The 18,789-nt window shown below is 32.3% G+C and overlaps 1 protein-coding gene across 2 annotated transcripts; it reads right to left on the reverse strand.

The window, feature by feature from the left end:
* Positions 1-3,127: 3,127 nt before the first annotated feature.
* LOC108907110 (fatty acid-binding protein, muscle) lies at positions 3,128-18,274 on the reverse strand. 2 transcript variants are annotated; one of them, XM_018710650.1, is made up of 4 exons: positions 18,120-18,274; positions 17,642-17,734; positions 7,170-7,447; positions 3,128-3,365 (listed from the first exon to the last, which is right to left on the reverse strand). In XM_018710650.1, the coding sequence occupies exons 2-4, from the start codon at positions 17,715-17,717 to the stop codon at positions 3,312-3,314; spliced, it is 408 nt and encodes a 135-aa protein (XP_018566166.1). In that variant the 5' UTR covers positions 17,718-17,734; positions 18,120-18,274; the 3' UTR covers positions 3,128-3,311. The 2 variants fall into 2 exon arrangements, with proteins under 2 accessions (XP_018566166.1, XP_018566159.1); XM_018710643.1 differs by lacking the exons at positions 17,642-17,734; positions 18,120-18,274 and adding an exon at positions 7,619-7,776.
* Positions 18,275-18,789: the final 515 nt, after the last annotated feature.

The raw sequence follows: 18,789 nt of genomic DNA on the forward strand, positions 1-18,789 counted from the left end.
AGCTTTCAAACGCTTTTTCAAAAATTCGAATCCGTCAATTAGGAGAGCTCTGGCACGTGTTTAAACATTGGTCGAATCTTTGTACTTACAAACAATTAGAATAACTGTGAATACTCAATCAAATCAAATTTTTTAAAATATATTTTAAAAGTTCTTGGAAAGACGCTTCTCTAAAAGAAAAACAGATCGATTAGTCAATTAATTACGTAGTTATAACCGATCAAAGTTAACCATCATTTACTTTAAATGTATTATACAGGGACATCCAGGCTAATTTTTCGAAAAATACAGTTAGTATTGTGAATACTTACCAGGTTATTTATGCAATCGAGAAATTCAAGAAAATCGTACTGGTGGTGGTGTTGGTGGTGGTGGGGCTTGGTAGAGAGCTTAAAAATTTTTAATGTCTCGGTTTCTAGAGGTCCGATTTTGATGATTTTTTTTTTAAATCGATGTCTCGCGATTAAAAAAAAAACAATTAGCGTATTTTCAAATGCCTATCGTTAACAATTATTGGTCTTTCAACAGTCCGATAATTATTTATCTTTAAACTTCCTTTAATTATCAACTTTATTTTTTTATTTTTCAAAGGTAAGTGCATAAACTTATATACTGTTTATCAAAGATCAAAAACAAATTTATTTTAATATTCTAAAATTGTTTAAACAACAATTATTTTCAAAATATGTCGAAAATTAGTAATTAATTAATTATTAATTTAATCATCATTTCTTTTGTGAGTAAAGTATAATTCACATATTATTTATTGTTTAAAATATAAGCAAATGAGAAATTAACTCATTATATTACAAAAATACAAAATTATAGTACAAAAATTCGACCAATGTTTAAACAAGCGCCAGAGCTCTCCTAATTGACGGATTCGAATTTTTCAAAGAGCGTGTGAAAGCTTGAGAGCCCTTCTATATGTGATTAAATTTTCAAGTATCCACGGGCATTGGTTTTTGCTGTGCAAAATTTTGAAAATTTGCTAATTTTTGTTTCAAAATCTAGATTGCAAAATTATTATGCAAAAGCTATCGAACCGATTTTGATGAAATTTGGTGTGATGATTCTACATAACATGAACTTTTCTTGAGCCAAGTATGAAGGTCCTATACCCAACTTAAAGACCCTAAAAAGTACTGTTTTTAACCCCATTTTTGACGATTTTTTCGATTTTTACAATAATAATCATGATTCATTCGATTTGTAACTAGTCATATTTTGTAAAATTTAATTACAAAATTTTTTTCCTCTTCCATTTTCGCCTAAAATCAACTCTTGAAAAGATACATAATTAAATAGGAAGAAAAATATGACATTTTTCGAATTTTTTTAACATATTGTGCCGTCATAAGTTAAGCCCACTTTTTTTTATGCGCATAGAAAAATGTTCACTTCTAGTGATATTTGAAAGCCAAAAAGCCAAAAATTCCTGTGGATATACGATTCACCCAAATATGGACTCTCTGAAACACATACCGTCTGGACTAGTTCTAGTATATTTTACACTATTTTATAGGTTTAAGTTTATTCAGAAAAAAATCCTATCAAATGGAATCAAAAAGCGTTATTTGATACCAAAAAAATATCTGGCCTCACGAACAAGATTCGTAATTGTTTAAAAAACAATCGAATTTCGCAAAAACCAAAATCAAAAATCCAAAATTTCGCATTTATTCGCTAAAACCAAAAACAAATCTTCAAGACAGCAACAGAATAATAAAGTTGTAAAATAAAAGAAATTCTCACTTTATAAAAAATATTGGCGCGACTTTTTTAAATTTAACTTAACTCTGACTGTATCAAATAGTCTGTTCTTAGTTGAAAGCCAACATTGCTATCGTTTCTACATTTTCTTCCAACAGCCCGATCCTTCTGTCTGTGATGACAATGTTGTAGGTGGTGAAAAATTGCTCCGCGTCGCCACTATTTACAGGACTCCATAAACTTTGAATTGCCACTGTATAAACGTATTTAGTTGCCCAAAAAAATCTGAAGAACATCGGGAGTGCCCGTTTTATCTGCTGCAGCTAAGAGTTGTCGATGAAAGTGACTATATCCATCAATAAGCTCTAGAGGATGTTTCGATTATTCCTTCATAGGAATTTTTAGTGTTGACATTTGAAAAAAAACATATTTTATAAAATATTTCGGATTTTCATGAAATTCTATTTAACTTCTTGTCTGATTAAAATTAAACATTTGCTTTTGATTTAAAGTCACTGCTTGTAACTCATTGTTGTGATTCTATTTTATTCTAAAAACGGACCGTTTTTGCCTTATTTTTGCATTCTTAACAGATACTAAGCACCAGAGATTTTGCCCTGAGTTTTTTCCCCTAACTTTTTCCTGGAGTTCCCCCCCCTCCCGGAGTTTTCCCCAGGACTTACCCTCCCGGAGTTTTCCCCCGGACCTTTATTCCGAAGTTTTCCCCCCGGACTTTTTTCGCGGACTTTTTCCCCAGACTTTTGACTTGGAACTTTTCACCCCGAGCATTTACCCGAAGTTTTTCCCCGGACATTTCCCCCGGAGTTTTCCCCAGAGTTCTCCCTCGGACTTTTTCCGGGACTCTTTCCCTGGAGCGTTTTTATGATCCTTTATACGGTCTAAAAATAACTGTTTCTATAGAAAGTTGGAAATTATCGGAAATTTAAAAAAAACTAAAACCTGAGACGTCGATTTTATAAAAGTTGTAGAGCAAAACATTTTACATAAAAATGACCGGTTGACTTTTTCTTGTACTATTAAAATTAACAGTTACGGTGGCTAGAAGTTAAGGGATGATATGAGAAATTTAAAAATAATCGTAAGCAGAAAAACGAATTAATTTCACATTATTTTTTTTTCAAAATAGATATTTTTTTTATTCTTACGGGTATTTACTTCCACTTGGATAAATCAGTGGAGCAAATTTCATCAGTCTACGTCAAACATCTCTAGTTACATTTCAAAAAATATATTTTTTATAATTTCAACACCCTGTATCTCGAAAATGAGGTGAACTACAACCTGGTTCATACTAACTTTTTACTTAAAATAATTTTGTGGTTTTCTGCATTAAAACCTGCACCACCCCATATAAAATTTTCTCTGCATCGTTCCGCTAGAATTGAAAAACCAGTTGGGAAAAAACAATTTTTATTTCAATGGAATAATTGCAGTAATACAAAATGCATTCTTAACTAACTTAACAAATGATTGAATCAATATAAAGAGAAATGTAACGTAACTTTTTGGCTTCGATAACTACTGATTATCACCTTATCAGTACAAAAAACGTATAAAATGATCTAAAGCTAGATTTATCAGCCTTGTAATTTGTAGATTCTTGTTGCGGTGATATCGCCAACGTTCATTACCTGAAAAAAAAAAAGTGGTTAGCAAATGATTTGGAAAAAGTCGCAACTGAAAATCACAGAAACAGTTACAAGTAATTTACTGGGTTAAAAAAAATACCACGTTATTGATTTTTCTTCCACACTGTCTACATGTGAAAAATTTTGCAATAGGCAATAAAAAATGCCACCGTAACAAATGTCTACTAAAAAAATGTAGGTATAACAGAATTGTTTACAGATAAAACATTGGCAATGTTATTTAGAATTTTGTATTAGACAAACTCTTGTTAAAACATCTTGCTTGTGTTGAAATGTACAAAAATGCAGTTTTAAGAGAGCCAACATGGACAATTTGTCCGCTATTAAGAAGTGGTGGTTTTTTCGGGTTGCATAGCCTATGTACCTGATCACCGCCAGCTATACTTCTTTAGTTTTAGCTAGGAATCTTTAACCTGCCCTTGTTGTTCTCGAGCTAAGCTATGCGGGGGCGGGCCAGCTATCAGAACGCCAAGGCCTGCCCTGATGTATTGTAGGGTTGCCTATGAATATTGCCAATTTTTTTACGGATTAACAACTAAATTTATCCAATCAAAATTTGTTAATATGGCATTTTTTTTTTAATTTTAAGAGCGTGTGCTATAGGATTGCCTATCCCCATTGCCAAATTGTTCACAAATTAAATAACCCTGCCTGAACTAATCCAATAAAAAGTTGTTATTACAGTATTTTTTATATTTAATAGCATATTATGAGATCCTTTTTTTACTGCATTTTTTTACGTTTCGACAACTCACTCCTGCTTGAATTTATCTAATAAAAATCTGTTAGTTTGCTATTTCAACATGTATTGTAGGGTTGCCTATGAATATTGACAAATTCTTTACCTATTAAACAACCCAAATTTATCCAATCAAAATTTGTTAATACGGCATTTTTTTAATTTTAAGAACTTGTACTATAGGATTGCCTATGCCCATTGCTAAATTTATCACATATTAAACAATCCTGCCTGAATGTATCTAATAAAAAGTTGTTAATACGGCATTTTTTATATTTAATATACCGATTAAACAACCCAAATTTATACAATCAAAATTTGTTAATACAGCATTTTTTTTTTATTTTAAGAGCGTGTGCTATTTTGTGAAAAATAGTTCATATAAACGTAGATCGAAATATGCTTCGTTTCCGAAATACAGTATTTAAATTTTAATTTTTTATTTATTTTTGTTAATTATTTCAAATAGTTTTAAAGATATCGACTTGAAATTTGAAAAACGCTTTGGAAGGATATATGTGCATTTTTTGGGGTGATCCGAATATTTCTACTTGCACCAGTGGCGTTCGTGCGAGAACGCCACATTTTTTTAATAAAAAAAATAGTACGCCTCTGACTTTTTCCAGTTTTGATATTTTTTTAGAAACCCGTCATCAATTCTGAATGAAATTGGTCTCTTCAATTTTTTTTTTAGGATGCACCGTTTTTGAGGAAAAAAATAACACATTTTATTGCGAGTCGTGTATTTTTAATTTCTATTGATACAATATCTAGTAGGTTGCTGTCAATATTTCTAAATAAAATACAACCATCAAATTTCGAGTCTATACCTTTAAAACTCTGAGATAATTTACAAAAATAAATAAAAAAAAATTATAATTTAAACACTGTATAATAAAATATACAGGACGCCCAAAAAATATCAAAATGTGAAATTTTCCCTAAGCAAAGTGCTTTTAATTTTTATTTTCGTTAAAAACTGTATTTAATAAATACAGTTTTTAACTAAAACAAAAATTAAAGGCACTGGGGAAAATTTCACATTTTGAAATTTTTTGGATGCCCTGTATGTTGTTAACGAAATAAATACTTAAAATTGGAGAGTATGTAAAACATGTCGAAATATGATAAAAACCTTAGTAGAGTTTTTGTCAGTGGCGGTCCCTAAGAGAGATACAGCCCCTTGAAGGGGTAATTCAGGAAACAGTTTTTATTGCGTAACTTCAAAACGGTTTAATATTAAATCACGAAATTTTAAGGTTGTAGTACTATTTATATGCTTAATAATCGGTATAATAACACAAATCAAAATTTGCTAGAGGGGCCTAATAAATTAATAAATAAAAAAATTGTAAAATATGCCCCATGATCCCGCATTTTCTTAGGCCTCTGTAGCAAATTTTGATTTGTATATTATACCGATTATTAAGCATATAAATAGTAACACAACCCCAAAATTTCGTGATTTAATATTAAATCGTTTTGAAGTTATGAAATAAAAACTGTTTCCTGAGTTACCCCTTCAAGGGGCTGTATCTCCCTTAGGGGGCGCCACTGACAAAAGCTCTACTAAGGTTTTCATCATATTTCAACATGATTTACATACTCTCTAATTTTGAATACTTATTTCGTTAACACCTTGTATACAGGGTGTTTCAGAAAGATCTCCCGTAAATTTAGGGGGTGATAGTATGATAAAAAATAAGAATTTTTTGTCTTTTGAACTATATGTCTATCTCCTCTTGTTTTCGAGATACAGAGCGACAAAATAAAATGTTTTAAATAGAATTTTTACGAAAATTTCCAAACGGCGCGACATATTTTTATGAAATTTGGTATTCCGGGGTTTTTAAGGATGCTACGCTGGGCTAATTATTTTTTAGATATTTCATAGAGGGCCCTAGTTATGCTACATTCCTATTACATTTTATGTTCTAATTTTTTTAAGGTTAGGATTTTTACCATTCGGGCTCCAATTTCTAATGTACAATTTTATTTTCCAAAAATACTGTACTCTTGTTAGAACTTCCTAATGTGGACGGTTTTCGAGAAAAATGGCTTTCAATTGAACTCTTACAGTATTACGGTGTATAAAATAAGTGACTTTTCTCAAAGTAGGCTTATGTCAAAACTTATTGACGGATGTCTCATAAACAACGCATACGTTCTTAGTAACATTTTAAACTCTAATTAATTTTATATCAAAATTTTAGTGATTGTTAGTGACTGTAGTTAGTAATGACTAATTACAGTCACTAAAATTTTTATATAAAGTTAATTAGAGTTTAAAATATTACTAAGAATGCATGCGTTGTCTGTGAGACATCCATCAATAAGTTTTGATATAAGCCTACTTTGAGAAAAGTCACTTATTTTCTGCACCGTAATATTGTAAGAGTCCAATTACAAGCCTTTTTTCTCGAAAACCGTCCACATTAGGAAGTTCTAACAAGAGTACATTATTTTTAGAAAATAAAATTGTACATTAGAAATTGGAACCCGATTGCTAAAAAACCTAACCTTAAAAAAATTAGAACTTAAAATGTAATAGGAATCTAGCGTAACTAGCGCCCTCTACAAAATATACAAAAAATAATTAGATCAGCGTATTTGGCGTCCTTAAAAACCCCGGAATACCAAATTTCATAAAAATATTTCGCGCCGTTTGGAAATTTTCGTAAAAATTCTAAATAAAACATTCTATTTTGTCGCTCTGTATCTCGAAAACAAAAGGAGATAGACATATAGTTCATAAGACAAAACATTCTTATTTTTTTGTCGTACTATCACCCCCTGAATTTACGGGAGGCCTTTCTGGAACTCCCTGTATATAATTACTGCTCATGGCCTCCCAAGATAAGCGAAACTTTTTATCAACAATAACTTTTTCCCCAAAAATCGACAATAACAAAGTTAAGGTACGAGTGTGTGGCACCCCACCCGGGGACACACTGTATAGCAATAAGCATATTATTAGAAAAAATAACTCGATGAAATTCCTTTCCTGTTGGAAAGACCAAAGTTAGATGGAGCAGACAACGACTTACCATCTTGATCTCATCGTTGCTGAAGGTCCTATCGATGACCGTCTCCCTCCCGTCGGGGTTCTTCTGCACCTCGTGCAGGGTGTTACCGTTTACCGTGAAGGTAGCCAAGACTTTCCTGCCATCTGGCGTCTCCTGCTCGAATTCCACGCCGGGTTTGAAGCGCAGGATGACGTTCTTGAAGGTGGAAATCGAGGACAAAACGTACTCGTCCCCTTCCTTCTGCAGGTCCACCACTGGGGACACTGCGTTGCCTAGTTTGCGCGTCACTAGGCTTACACCTGCAAAAAAAGAACGAAGTAAAAACTGAAAGTAATTTTGAACATCCTGCAACAGAAAAATTTATTAAATTATTAACGCTGCAGTTGAAGGAACTTTAAACCCTGTAACATATGTCAAATTGTCACATTTCGATGGAGCCCGTGGAGAAAATACGTATAGAAAAGCCTTACCCAAAGCCTTCATGTACTCATCGAACTTCTCGCTTTTCTGCAACTTGTACTTTTTACCGTAGACATCGTCCAGAGACATTTTAATGCAGTCTTTCTTGTCAGCCGATCAACAATGTAAATACCACACCTCGCCAATTTAGATGCTTCTGTTCGACTATGCTTGCTTGATCCCTACGGTTAACAGGCCCTACTTATTCAAATTTGATTTGGAGTGACCTATGGAACTTAGCTCACCGACAGTTGATTGGCTGGTTAACTTTGCTTACAGTATGTATGTACTCGTACTTGTGTTTCGTTCAATAGCGATAAAAAGTGTATCGGAGTTTTTATCATCGTTCTTGTTTGTAGTCAGGGTAAACACAAACACGAAATTGTTCGGATATTAGTTGAAAATTAAAATTGTGAAATATCCGTGAGGTATAGTTAATTTCAGAGCAGTACGGAAAGGTTTAGACTTGGCGTTATTACTTTAAATCAGGGTTAAACTTCATAAATAACTCTTTTGTAAAGATTATTATCCTGTGAGGATTTAAAAATGAGAATATATGCAATGATAAGTAATAGTTTTATCTAAAAACATGCTTGATATAATTAGGCTAGTGAATATAAGATTTTAAAACGAACTATGACGTTGAAAATAATATTTTATTACATGAATCGTTCAAATGGTCATTTTAGATGCAAAAACCGCGGGAGCTATTAAATTAGAGGGTGGAAATTGAAGATAGGGGTGATAATGCACCCCTTTCAGTTTTTTTATTGTAGCTCGAAAACGAAGCAAAATTTCGGTATAGTTTATAGGAAAAATTATTTAGAGAATTGAATTTTCCATCGAACCAACTTATTTCAAAAATTGAAAGGGAAAATTTTATGCAAAAAAATCGTTAATAAACGTTTTCTTTTACTTTTTTGCCTCTAGTTTTTTTTTGAGGAAAGATAGGTATAGGCATTGCTTTATAGAAAAGAAGTAGATAAAATTTCCTTCAAAATAGGAGGTAGTAAAGTATTTTTGGATGAAAATTGACTGACATATGGCCGCTCAAACTTAACCAATTTTTCGATTTTCGTCACGTTTGCCCATAATCCGTTTTAATTCTCATTTTTTTGCAAAAAAGGAAGGAAATAAGACGTTCAAGGATTTTTATCACGTGACTTGTCCGAAGGGTCATTAAAATCGAAAAAAACGTGGGATGCTATTAAATTAGAGGGTTGAAATTGAAGATAGGGGTGTAAAAGCACTTTTGCAGTTTTTTAAATATAGCACGAAAACGAAGCAAAATTTCGGTATAGTTCATAGCAAAAATTTTGTAGAGAATTGAATTTCTCATCGAAATGGCTTATTTAAAAAATGTAAAAGGAAAATTTTATGGAAAAAATCGTTAAACAATTTTAAAGGAAGCAAAAAAATAAGATTTTTTGTACTTTTTTAATAAAATAATTTAGTAAAAACTTGAGAATTTAAGTACAATAATGTTTATTAATGTATATACAGTGTGTCCACGGATGGAGTTGACAAGAGGAGACACTCTTTTGTTTTTGACTTTATCGAAAAATGTCACTCTTTATAAAAAGTTCTGCCCCTCGAAAAAATGAGACTGTCATACAAACATCTTAGATTAGATATACAGGGTGCTCATAAATTAAAAAAAACACGAAAATACTCAAGAGAGAAGTACCATTATTTATTATTTTACACAACATTTTTATAAAACAAATCTGTTTATAACCTCAAATAATGACCTAATACAAATTTTTAAATCAAAATTTTGATTTTAAAATTTGTATTAGGACATTATTTGAGATTGTAAACAGATTTGTTTTGTAGAAATGTTGTGTAAAATAATAAATAAGGCTACTTCTCTCTTGAGTATTTTCGTGTTTTTTTAATTTGTGAGCACCCTGTATATCTAATCTAATCTAAGATGTTTGTATGACAGTCTCATTTTTTCGAGGGGCAGAATTTTTTATAAAGAGTAACATTTTTCCATAAAGTCAAAAACAAAAGAATTTCTCCTCTTGTCAACTCCATCCGTGGACACACTGTATATACATTATTAATAAACTTTATTGTACTTAAATTCTCAAGTTTTTACTAAATTATTTTATTAAAAAACTAAAAAAATAAAAAAATCTTATTTCTGGTTTTTTTAAAATTGTTTATTAACGATTTTTTTTGCATAAAATTTTCATTTTAAATTTTTTAAATAATTTATTTAGATGGGAAATTCAATTCTCTAAATAATTTTTTCTATGAATTATAGCGAAATTTTGCTTCGTTTTCGAGCTACAATTAAAAAACCGAAAGGGGTGCATTTTCACCCCTATCTCCAATTTCCACCCTCTAATTTAATAACACTTCGTGGTTTTTCATCTTGAGCCTTTGAACGATTCATGCAATAAAATTACTTGAAACTCATAGTTCCTTTTGACCCTGTTTTTTTGGATATAATCAATAACCTAAATCCATAGATCAAACAAATAAAAAATTCAGGGCCATCTAATTTTCTTCAGGGTTAATGTGTACAAAAGTTTATAGATGGCGTCATTGTCACAGATATATTTATTCTAGTTTCTATAATTTTTAACATCCATATTAAAGTGATACAAAGTGAAACAGCATACATTTTCTACTGCAGTTTTATGGTTAAATTTGATTCCTTGTTTTCCGTCAAATCTACGGTTTTGCGATTAAGTTATATCTTTATTTAAAAAAATTTCTATTGCTCAATCAAATCTCTTTGATTTAACACTTGCTATAGTAAAGAAAATTGTGCCTGGCTATTTTGGATATATAGTTAACAGTTAGGTACTTAGGTGAGATAAAACACAAGTGTAGTATAAATTCATTATTATGACAAGTTTTAAATTTACCGCCTATTACGTTTCAAAAAAGTGCCATCTATGGACAGTTTACTGAGCTTAAACACATAGTACCACTCCAGGAGAACAATAGAGGGCTCTGGCAGTCACGCTTTGGCATTGACAATAGAGAAACATAACTAACCTATTATTTATTTTCTCTATAATATAATTCAAGAAAAGAATATACCTACGTATGCATGTTCTTATGGATATATGCAAGTCTTTTCTCTCTAGCGTATCTACTTCTTGAGACGGGGTATATTTGACATATGATCACAACAGCCACGTAGCATCCTAATCATAGGCTCTGTTCACGGAGCCTGTCAAATTAGTCCGGGATCAGTCAGAAGCAATCGTTTAGCTACTTCTTTTAGGCAATGCTTGTAGGAAATATCACAGAAAGTAGCTGGACAACTGCTTCTGACTGATCCAGGACTAATTTGACAGGCTCCGCGAATAGAGCTATTATGTACAGGGTGTCCCACTAAGGTCGACGAGGTACGATATTAGAGAAATTATAGGCCCTAGAGCTTCGGGAAAAAAAATTTGATGAATAAATCGCCTAAAAAATCGCTGGAAATAATTTTCAAGTTCGTAGCTCAGCCGCTAGGGGGCAATCTACATACCAAAACATAGAGTTAAATTTTTCTCAGAAATGTTTCTTATTCAGGTATATTAAATAGTACACATTGGATAGCTGGATTCATTGCGCATAACTTTTGTTATTGACATTTTATTCTCTCTCGACAGAAAGGGTGGGGGAAGCCCTTAATGTCTGATCAGAAAAATGCATTTTTTTAAAGATTGGCGCATCAAAAGCCCATAGTGTTACACTTCGTTGGAAAGGTTTTTTCATGCTTTATCTCGTGGTCAATACGTAATGTCATTTACCTCAACATAGAAACCTATAGATGGCGTTATTTCAGAAGGATGCCGTTTTATGGATTTCTCTCTAAAATTTTAAATGCAACGCTATAGTTTTCTTTACATAAATGAATTCAGCACAAAAAAATTGATGAATATAGTATAAGTTTGAAGTTTCTAACGAAAGTGTTGTTGATGTTATTTATCCCAAGTTTAGGTTGTTTCACGTTTTCTTAAAAAAGTGAAGTAGCAGAATAAAACTTATTATAGGTTAGTTTGAAGATCATAAAAATAGTTACAGTTTGACGCCAAAAAGAGCTCTATATCTTTTTTGTTATCAAGTTATTCGCAAATTAGCGAGCAAAAAATAAATAATGATAATGATTTGAGGAACACGACGCTAACGAAAAGACATTTAATTACCGAAACAAAATGCGTTTATAAAAGAAGAAGAAAAGTTTTATAAGTTTTAGGTTTTACTTTTAAATACTTATTTTGATAAAACAGTCGTTGAATTTTATCACCCTGTACACGAACAGCATCCAAAGCAAATCACGATCATGGTCAAGATATTCACGTCAGTTTCTCATCCGTACTAAACGAATTAAAACCGTATCGGAATAAAAATAATTATCGGATAATGCATGCGAAACAAATAAATACTTTGTGCAGATAGGTGCAATATAAATAGCAACAATATTATCGCTGTTATCGAAACAGCAATTATTGTAACAACTCATCGCGTCATAGCGATATAAAAATATAAATAGGTACATTTTTAAGTGCATTGGACACACGTCGAATAAGTGTTGCGAGATTGTTTGTTGTTTACTCGAATTTTGAAAACATTTTCGCAACGTGTATCTATGAATGTTTTGGACATTGCCCTCGAATTTAATGGGCCAGTGGCGGTGCTTCACGGGGGTCTAGATTTGGACGAGCCTCTTTCACAACTCTACAGTAGTTTAACGATTTATTACTAGATGGCTGAAGTGACCAGTCAGACGAAACACTCACTACAGTCACTAGATATCGATAATAAACCCTGGAAAGAAAGTTTTACGGTTTAAAATTAATAAAACGAGATTGCAACGCTTGTGAGCTACAACTCGCGTCACTAGGTGATTTAAAAATATAAAATTGAATAGAAAATAAGTTTACCGCCAGGGCAAAGTCCAAAGGCTGCTGCCGAGGTGCCAAGGGGGCAAAAAACAATGCATTTCAACCAACGCAAACTATTTAAAATTGCAATTATGTCGCATACTTCTACCATCTTTTGTTTGCAATTTTATGGGCATTGTTGCCAGAAGCAAGGCTAAAACAAGAAATCTGAACATTTTGATTCGTAAAATTAAACATAATTATATGTAAAGTTTTATTGGGCCTGTATAAAAATAGAACAAACACGCAGACCAGATGTTGTTACATCAGGAACAACGATAATTACATTAACTGTGCACAGTTGTCAAGCTCTAGATGCGATGGCCATAAAATACTGTTTGTCTATTATAGTTGTTGCAGCAAAGATTTTATTTACGCAACGTTGCCATATTTCACTAACTACTTAAAGCCGCCGAAATTGCTCCCTAAAAAGAACTATTCTCTTTGTTATGAAAATATTAATAGATTCAACAAAGAGAGAATCTTGCTTGAATCTTCTTTTCATTTTTCAGAATTGTACTGATATGCTTCAAATAGATGTCACATCATTAGTTATTAGTAATAGTTAGTACCACAATACACATTCGGTGGAATTTTATTTTGTGAAATAAAAATTAATGTAACAAGACTAGTCGAAATTTTTCCGAAAAAAAAAATACATAGATTTGAAGAAATGGTTTGCAACTTGGCAACACGGCGTAACCGTACATCCACAGTTTTTCCAGCTATTTAAAACCCGTCTACGTCGATGAACTCTCAGACATGAATATGTATTTATTCGTACTTCAATTATTACATTCCATAACACTGATGAATAGAAAATTTATTTTATAATAGTAGAGCGTATGTATATGTATAATATAATTAGGAAATCTCCATAAACCGCTATTGTTATAACCATTGCGGTTCTCGAAATCGGATGTTTTTTACCAACGACGGTATGACAGAAATTCATGAGACTAATACACACTAGTCACAAAAATTAAAGGATAAAAAGGATCGTACATTTTTAGGAGATTTTCAAAACGCTGTAATTTCGCGAAAAATGGTGGTAGAGCAACAAGAAATAAAGCAAATTGAAGCTTGAAGTTTCTAGTTTCAGGAGACGAAGTCAAAAATGTTTATCGTTGACCACCTTTAATAAATCCAGCGAAAAAAAAATTGGAAATTTAAAAAGGTAAAAAATTGCGCATTGGTTTTCACTAAACTTGAAATAATTTTACAAATGAATGGACGAAGACTAAGAATACTTTCGTTTTTTTAACCAAGTATCCCAAAGAAACCCTCGAGAGTACAAATTGCTGCGATTTTTCTTTCATTGTGATCAGAATGGTTGAAATTATCATTTTTGCTAAAAATCAATGAAATGATAAATTTTCATCTTTTAATCATTTTTGTAAATTAAAGATGATTTTTTTTCGCAAAAATTCTTGTTTTTAAAATAAAAAAAATGTCGAATCGAAAAAAGAAAAAAATTTAAAAAAATTGCTTTGAATGGCCGATATCTCAGCAACAATTTACCGTACAAAGCTTCAAAACAGCTCAAGTTAAAGAGGATGAATCAAACTAAAGGGCTGACAGCTGGAATTGCCAAAAAAAATTATTAAAACTCATGGACCTTTAGAAAGACAAGTAAACATTTTGAAAAAAATTTTCGCTGGGTTTCTTGCGATTTCTTAAACAGCCTTTTGAAAATCACCTAAATAATTAAGATTTTTTTTGTCCCTTAATTTGTGTGACTAGTTTATATAAAATACCTTAAAATTTCGCAAATAAACACATTGTTCTGTACTTCAAGGCCAGTCAAATTGTCGAAAATACCTCATTATTGCCTTAATTTAGTTCAGTAAACAAAAACATAAAAATTAGGAAAAATTCCGTAGAATTGAATGGACTACTTTATTCCAGCTGAATGTTAGGGCTTCGTTTTCAAAAAGTCGTCCAAAGTTCACAAAAAACAGTTTTTTGCATTTAAAAAAATTGAGTTTTTCGAAAAAAATTTTTTTTCAAGATTCAATAAATCATACAGTAATGCACTTACGCGACCCATCTTGGGCTTAAAATTTTCTCCAAGAGGTGTACTTTCCTGTGCAAATTGTGCGTGTATTGCAAATTAATCGAAAATATGCGAAAAATCTACCGAAACTTTGACTTCTTTTTTTCAGGTCGAAAAATGTAGATCTTTTTCTTATCGTTGAAATTTAATCGGAATGGCGTTATTGCCATTTGAAAGCTGACATTTCTTCACGAATTTAAAAAAAATGTACGATCAACAGTAGCCGAAAAAGTGCATTACTGTACGATTTATTGAAACTTGGAAAAAATATAATTTTTTTCGAAAAATTCAATTTTTGCAAAAAATATAAAATATTTTGCAATTTTGCAAAAGTGCACTTATTCTACTTGTCAAGGACTACACATTCTGAAAGTTTCGTAAACAAATCTTTTTTCGTTTTAAAGATATAGAAGTTTTTTAAAAATTGCGATTTTTGGCCGTTTTTTTGCAATAACTAATTCATTTGTTTATCAATTGAAATCGAGCTGGGCTCAAAATTTTTGTTATTAAAAGTTCTACAACTTTTATCTAAAACATTTTTTCCTAAAATGTTTAGCTTTTTTTGAAAATGAATCCGTAACATTCAGCTGGGGCAAAGTAGTTCATTCAATTCTACGGAATTTTTCCTAATTTTTACGAGTCTTTGTTTACCAAATTTTGGCTCGTAAAAATCTAATTTGATTGGATTACGAGTATTATACGTTCTTACATAACCTTCTGTACAATGAAATTAGAAGAAATGCAATAATATTCGTTGCATTTCAAACTATCGTATTGTCCGGCTGTGTCGAGGCAGAAATTTTCCTTTTATCTCTCTGTTATCACGCACCGAAAAAATTACAAAGTTAATTGACGTTTTAACGGTGATAAATATGTTTCAGTGTTACACTTGATGGAATGACTCACGATTAAGTGTAATAAAAATCGCAATAAAAATTGTTTGATGACTACCGAAACACAGTCGTACAACGATGCAGTGTCGCTATCACCCTTGCTCGTAAAACGAAGAATTGAACTCGAATTAAAACAATTTTAATCAAACGCTCGAAATGTTTGTTAACTCGGACTTTATCTATAATCTAGTACACATAAATTTTGAATGACCTCACCACCGTATTGATTAAACCGTCTTAATTACTTTACGTTAGGTACCTAGAAATAAAAACGGTCTAGTTATCAGACTATTTAAACCACAAATATGTAATTAACGTTAATTTACACCTAAGCAATGCGTGTTTTTAATACTAATGTATTTTTATTCACAGGGAGAAAATTAAATAACTAACAAACTTACAAAACTGAAAGTGACGCACTTTTTTTTTTTTTTTTTAAAGATCCAGCGGTTTTTAATTGAAATTAACGCCTTTAATGACGCTATTGTGACTGAAAAACAAACAAGAATAATTATTTTTAACTGAAAATATACGTAGTTATTATATTTTCGCACGAAAACATGTTTTAAAACGACACCTGCCCTTTATGTGACCCTTGAGGCACACCTGGTAGGTGGTATCTGGATTCGACCGTGTCGGAGTGTTTTTTGCGTAGCACTATTTCCTAATTCGAGCTAAAATTTAAGCGCAACACTTCCTTTTTACTACAAAATCGTTACATTTTATTTTATTTATTTAAAAACTGGAAAACAATTGCCTTGAAATTTACTAACTGTTTCACAGTAATAGCTGTTTACATTTTGTCGGAAGGACAAGTCTGCCGGTCTGTACAAATGGTGTGCAGCAGCAGATTAAGCGCTGTTGCCACGTTGTGATGAAAATTCCCCAATATTAATACTCGCTGTAATATACAACTTTTTTTTGTTCATTTATGGTTACTCTACTTCATGCTGAAGTAATGGCAGTGAAATTTCTTACACCCTGTATTTCCAAGTTTTACTGTGAAACAACTTGTGTAAATATGCACAGCAAATAATAATGCATCACAGAAAATCCACATTGGTTAATCTATGGGTAAACATAATTCAATAGCTTCTATGGATAAATAACAAATTCTGATGTAATCACTCGAATTAAAATTAAATCGTTTGTAAGTACATTTCGTTTGGAGGCTGACAACACACTTTAGACAAGTGAATGTGAAGCTTTATTTACCTGTCACTCTGAGATTCTACAAGGTGGTCCAAAAGAGAACGTTTTTTCAGGCGCAAGATTTGAATTTTGCGCCACTTGCGTGGTGGAGCGTTGCCAACGAAAAAAAAAACGCGAAAGAACAACGCGTTTTCATTGTTGAGCAATATTTTAAGATTAACGAAAGTTTGGCAGCTATGATTCGCAATTTTCGTACAAAATATTGTCGGAATAGTGATTACCTTCATCAATTGTGAAGAGATTGAAAAATTCGGGGTGACTGGATGAGTTAGTGATCAGCAAGTCGTTCAACGCGAAACATCGAAGCAGCTCGTGAGGGTGTTGCTGAGATCCAGGAACATCAATTCATCTCCGAGGTCAAGAATTGGACATTTCAAGAAGCTATTCTCACGAAAGATTTGCATTTGAAGGCCATTTACCGGATACGTCATTCCATTTTTAATTGAAAACCTGTGTTTTGTATCAAAATTACTTCTTACGTGAATTTAGGCACACCCCTTAGTTTTATATACTGTTAAAATGATTTTGCGGACATCCTAACTGGCACCTTGCTGAGATAATAACAAGAAAAAGAGCTTAAAATGTGGTCGGCAATTAAGAAGGTGTTACAAACACGGTTAAAGCATTAAAAACAAATCACGGTAATTTGATAATTTGCAACTTCCTATACAAAGTCTAACGAGGAATTTCCTTTTAGCTAAACTGACGACGTGGCATATCTGCCAACGGGAAGTCTGACAATGCGGCAAGTGCCTGTTTTAATTAATCGTATTTAAGATTTAAGAAAAAATATTCGTTCACCCTGTATAAGCGACACGGTGGAGAAAACCCAAATATGAGATAAGCGTTGTTTATTTTCACAGGTAATAAAAATAACTTGTTATATTATGTAAATAACATATTTAAACATTAGCGAAGGCCAAACAAGTTAGAATTTATCAAAATAATGTAAGGAATAGTCATAAAAAAGCTTACCCAACGATTTCATGAACTCATCGAAGTTTTCGCTAGAGCCGAGCTTGTATTTCTTTCCCAAAAAAGAGTCAACCATTTTGATCAGGTTTCAGTCTAAAAAAAATGTTAAGGGATCATTTCCAACATCTTTACCTTCAAATTTCGTTGTAATAGCCTTTAATTTACGAATTACCGATAAAATTTTGACATCACAGTTCTAGTAGATGTAGCATAAATATACAGAGTGCGTACAAAATTACATTAACACCCAAAATAATGTTTCGATCGTTCAAATCTTTATTAAAAAATCCCCTTCTTAAAACACATTTAAATTATAGATTTTCGTAAAGGCTTTGGACAAAAAAAAACATTTGCACTATTTCACGAATAGAATTTGGCTTCATTTTTAAACAATATTCATTAGAAAAATTGAATTTAAAAAAATTAAGACCTTACGTCTAGGGCGGCGGATTTCATTCAAAACAATCGAAAAACTCACCGGTAAAGCGGAGCAAATCTAGCGGCCTGATATCACGGCACTCTCGAATCTGTGTATAGGTAACAAGTGACTGATCTGCTCTCCACGAGTTAGCGGTAGTCCGGGGGCTGGCAAACAATTGAGAATTAGTCCAAAACAAGCGAACTATAGTCGGTCACGCCACCCGGTTCCCTTGATATTAGGTTAAAATAGGGACATGCGCAGTGGGGACTCCGTAGGGGGTATTATTAGCGCGAATAAAGTCCGTAGGGAAAGGAGGGGGGGGGGGAGAGAGGAATAACGATTTTTAGGGCGTGATCTTCGTTTCCGTTCCATAGCCAAAACCCTAGGAAGAATATCTTTAAAATAATTAATGTTTTATTTGTCACTTAGGCGATATAGCTTGTTTATTAGTAAGAAACGGAACAGGAAAACAACGTCATATCACTGTAGGGCGAAATAAGCTGACCTAAATATTATTTTGACCCTATTTTGTACCCTTATTTTCTGCAAGGGTAGAATAGTAAATGTGCCTTGTATAAATAAAGCAGACAAATGAAAGTACAAAGTTTATTAACATTAATATTTGATATACAGGGTCGGAAAGTCCCCATGGTTCATCGGCCGTTACTGAGAGCGATAAAGAAAGTCATAGAAATCCGTGCGATAGAGAAAGATGGCTATAATGAAG

Source organism: Anoplophora glabripennis, unplaced genomic scaffold (assembly GCF_000390285.2).
Source record: "Anoplophora glabripennis isolate ALB-LARVAE unplaced genomic scaffold, Agla_2.0 scaffold59, whole genome shotgun sequence".
Taxonomy (NCBI): Eukaryota; Metazoa; Arthropoda; class Insecta; order Coleoptera; family Cerambycidae; genus Anoplophora; species Anoplophora glabripennis.

Coding starts and splice junctions, on each gene's coding strand:
- LOC108907110 (XM_018710643.1), bottom strand. CDS start 7,697: ATGTCTCTGGACGATGTCTACGGTAAAAAGTACAAGTTGCAGAAAAGC. Junction 7,448..7,618: donor TGAGTACATGAAGGCTTTGG/GTAAGGCTTTTC, acceptor CTTTTTTTGCAG/GTGTAAGCCTAGTGACGCGC. Junction 3,366..7,169: donor GCAACGATGAGATCAAGATG/GTAAGTCGTTGT, acceptor TTTTTTTTTCAG/GTAATGAACGTTGGCGATAT.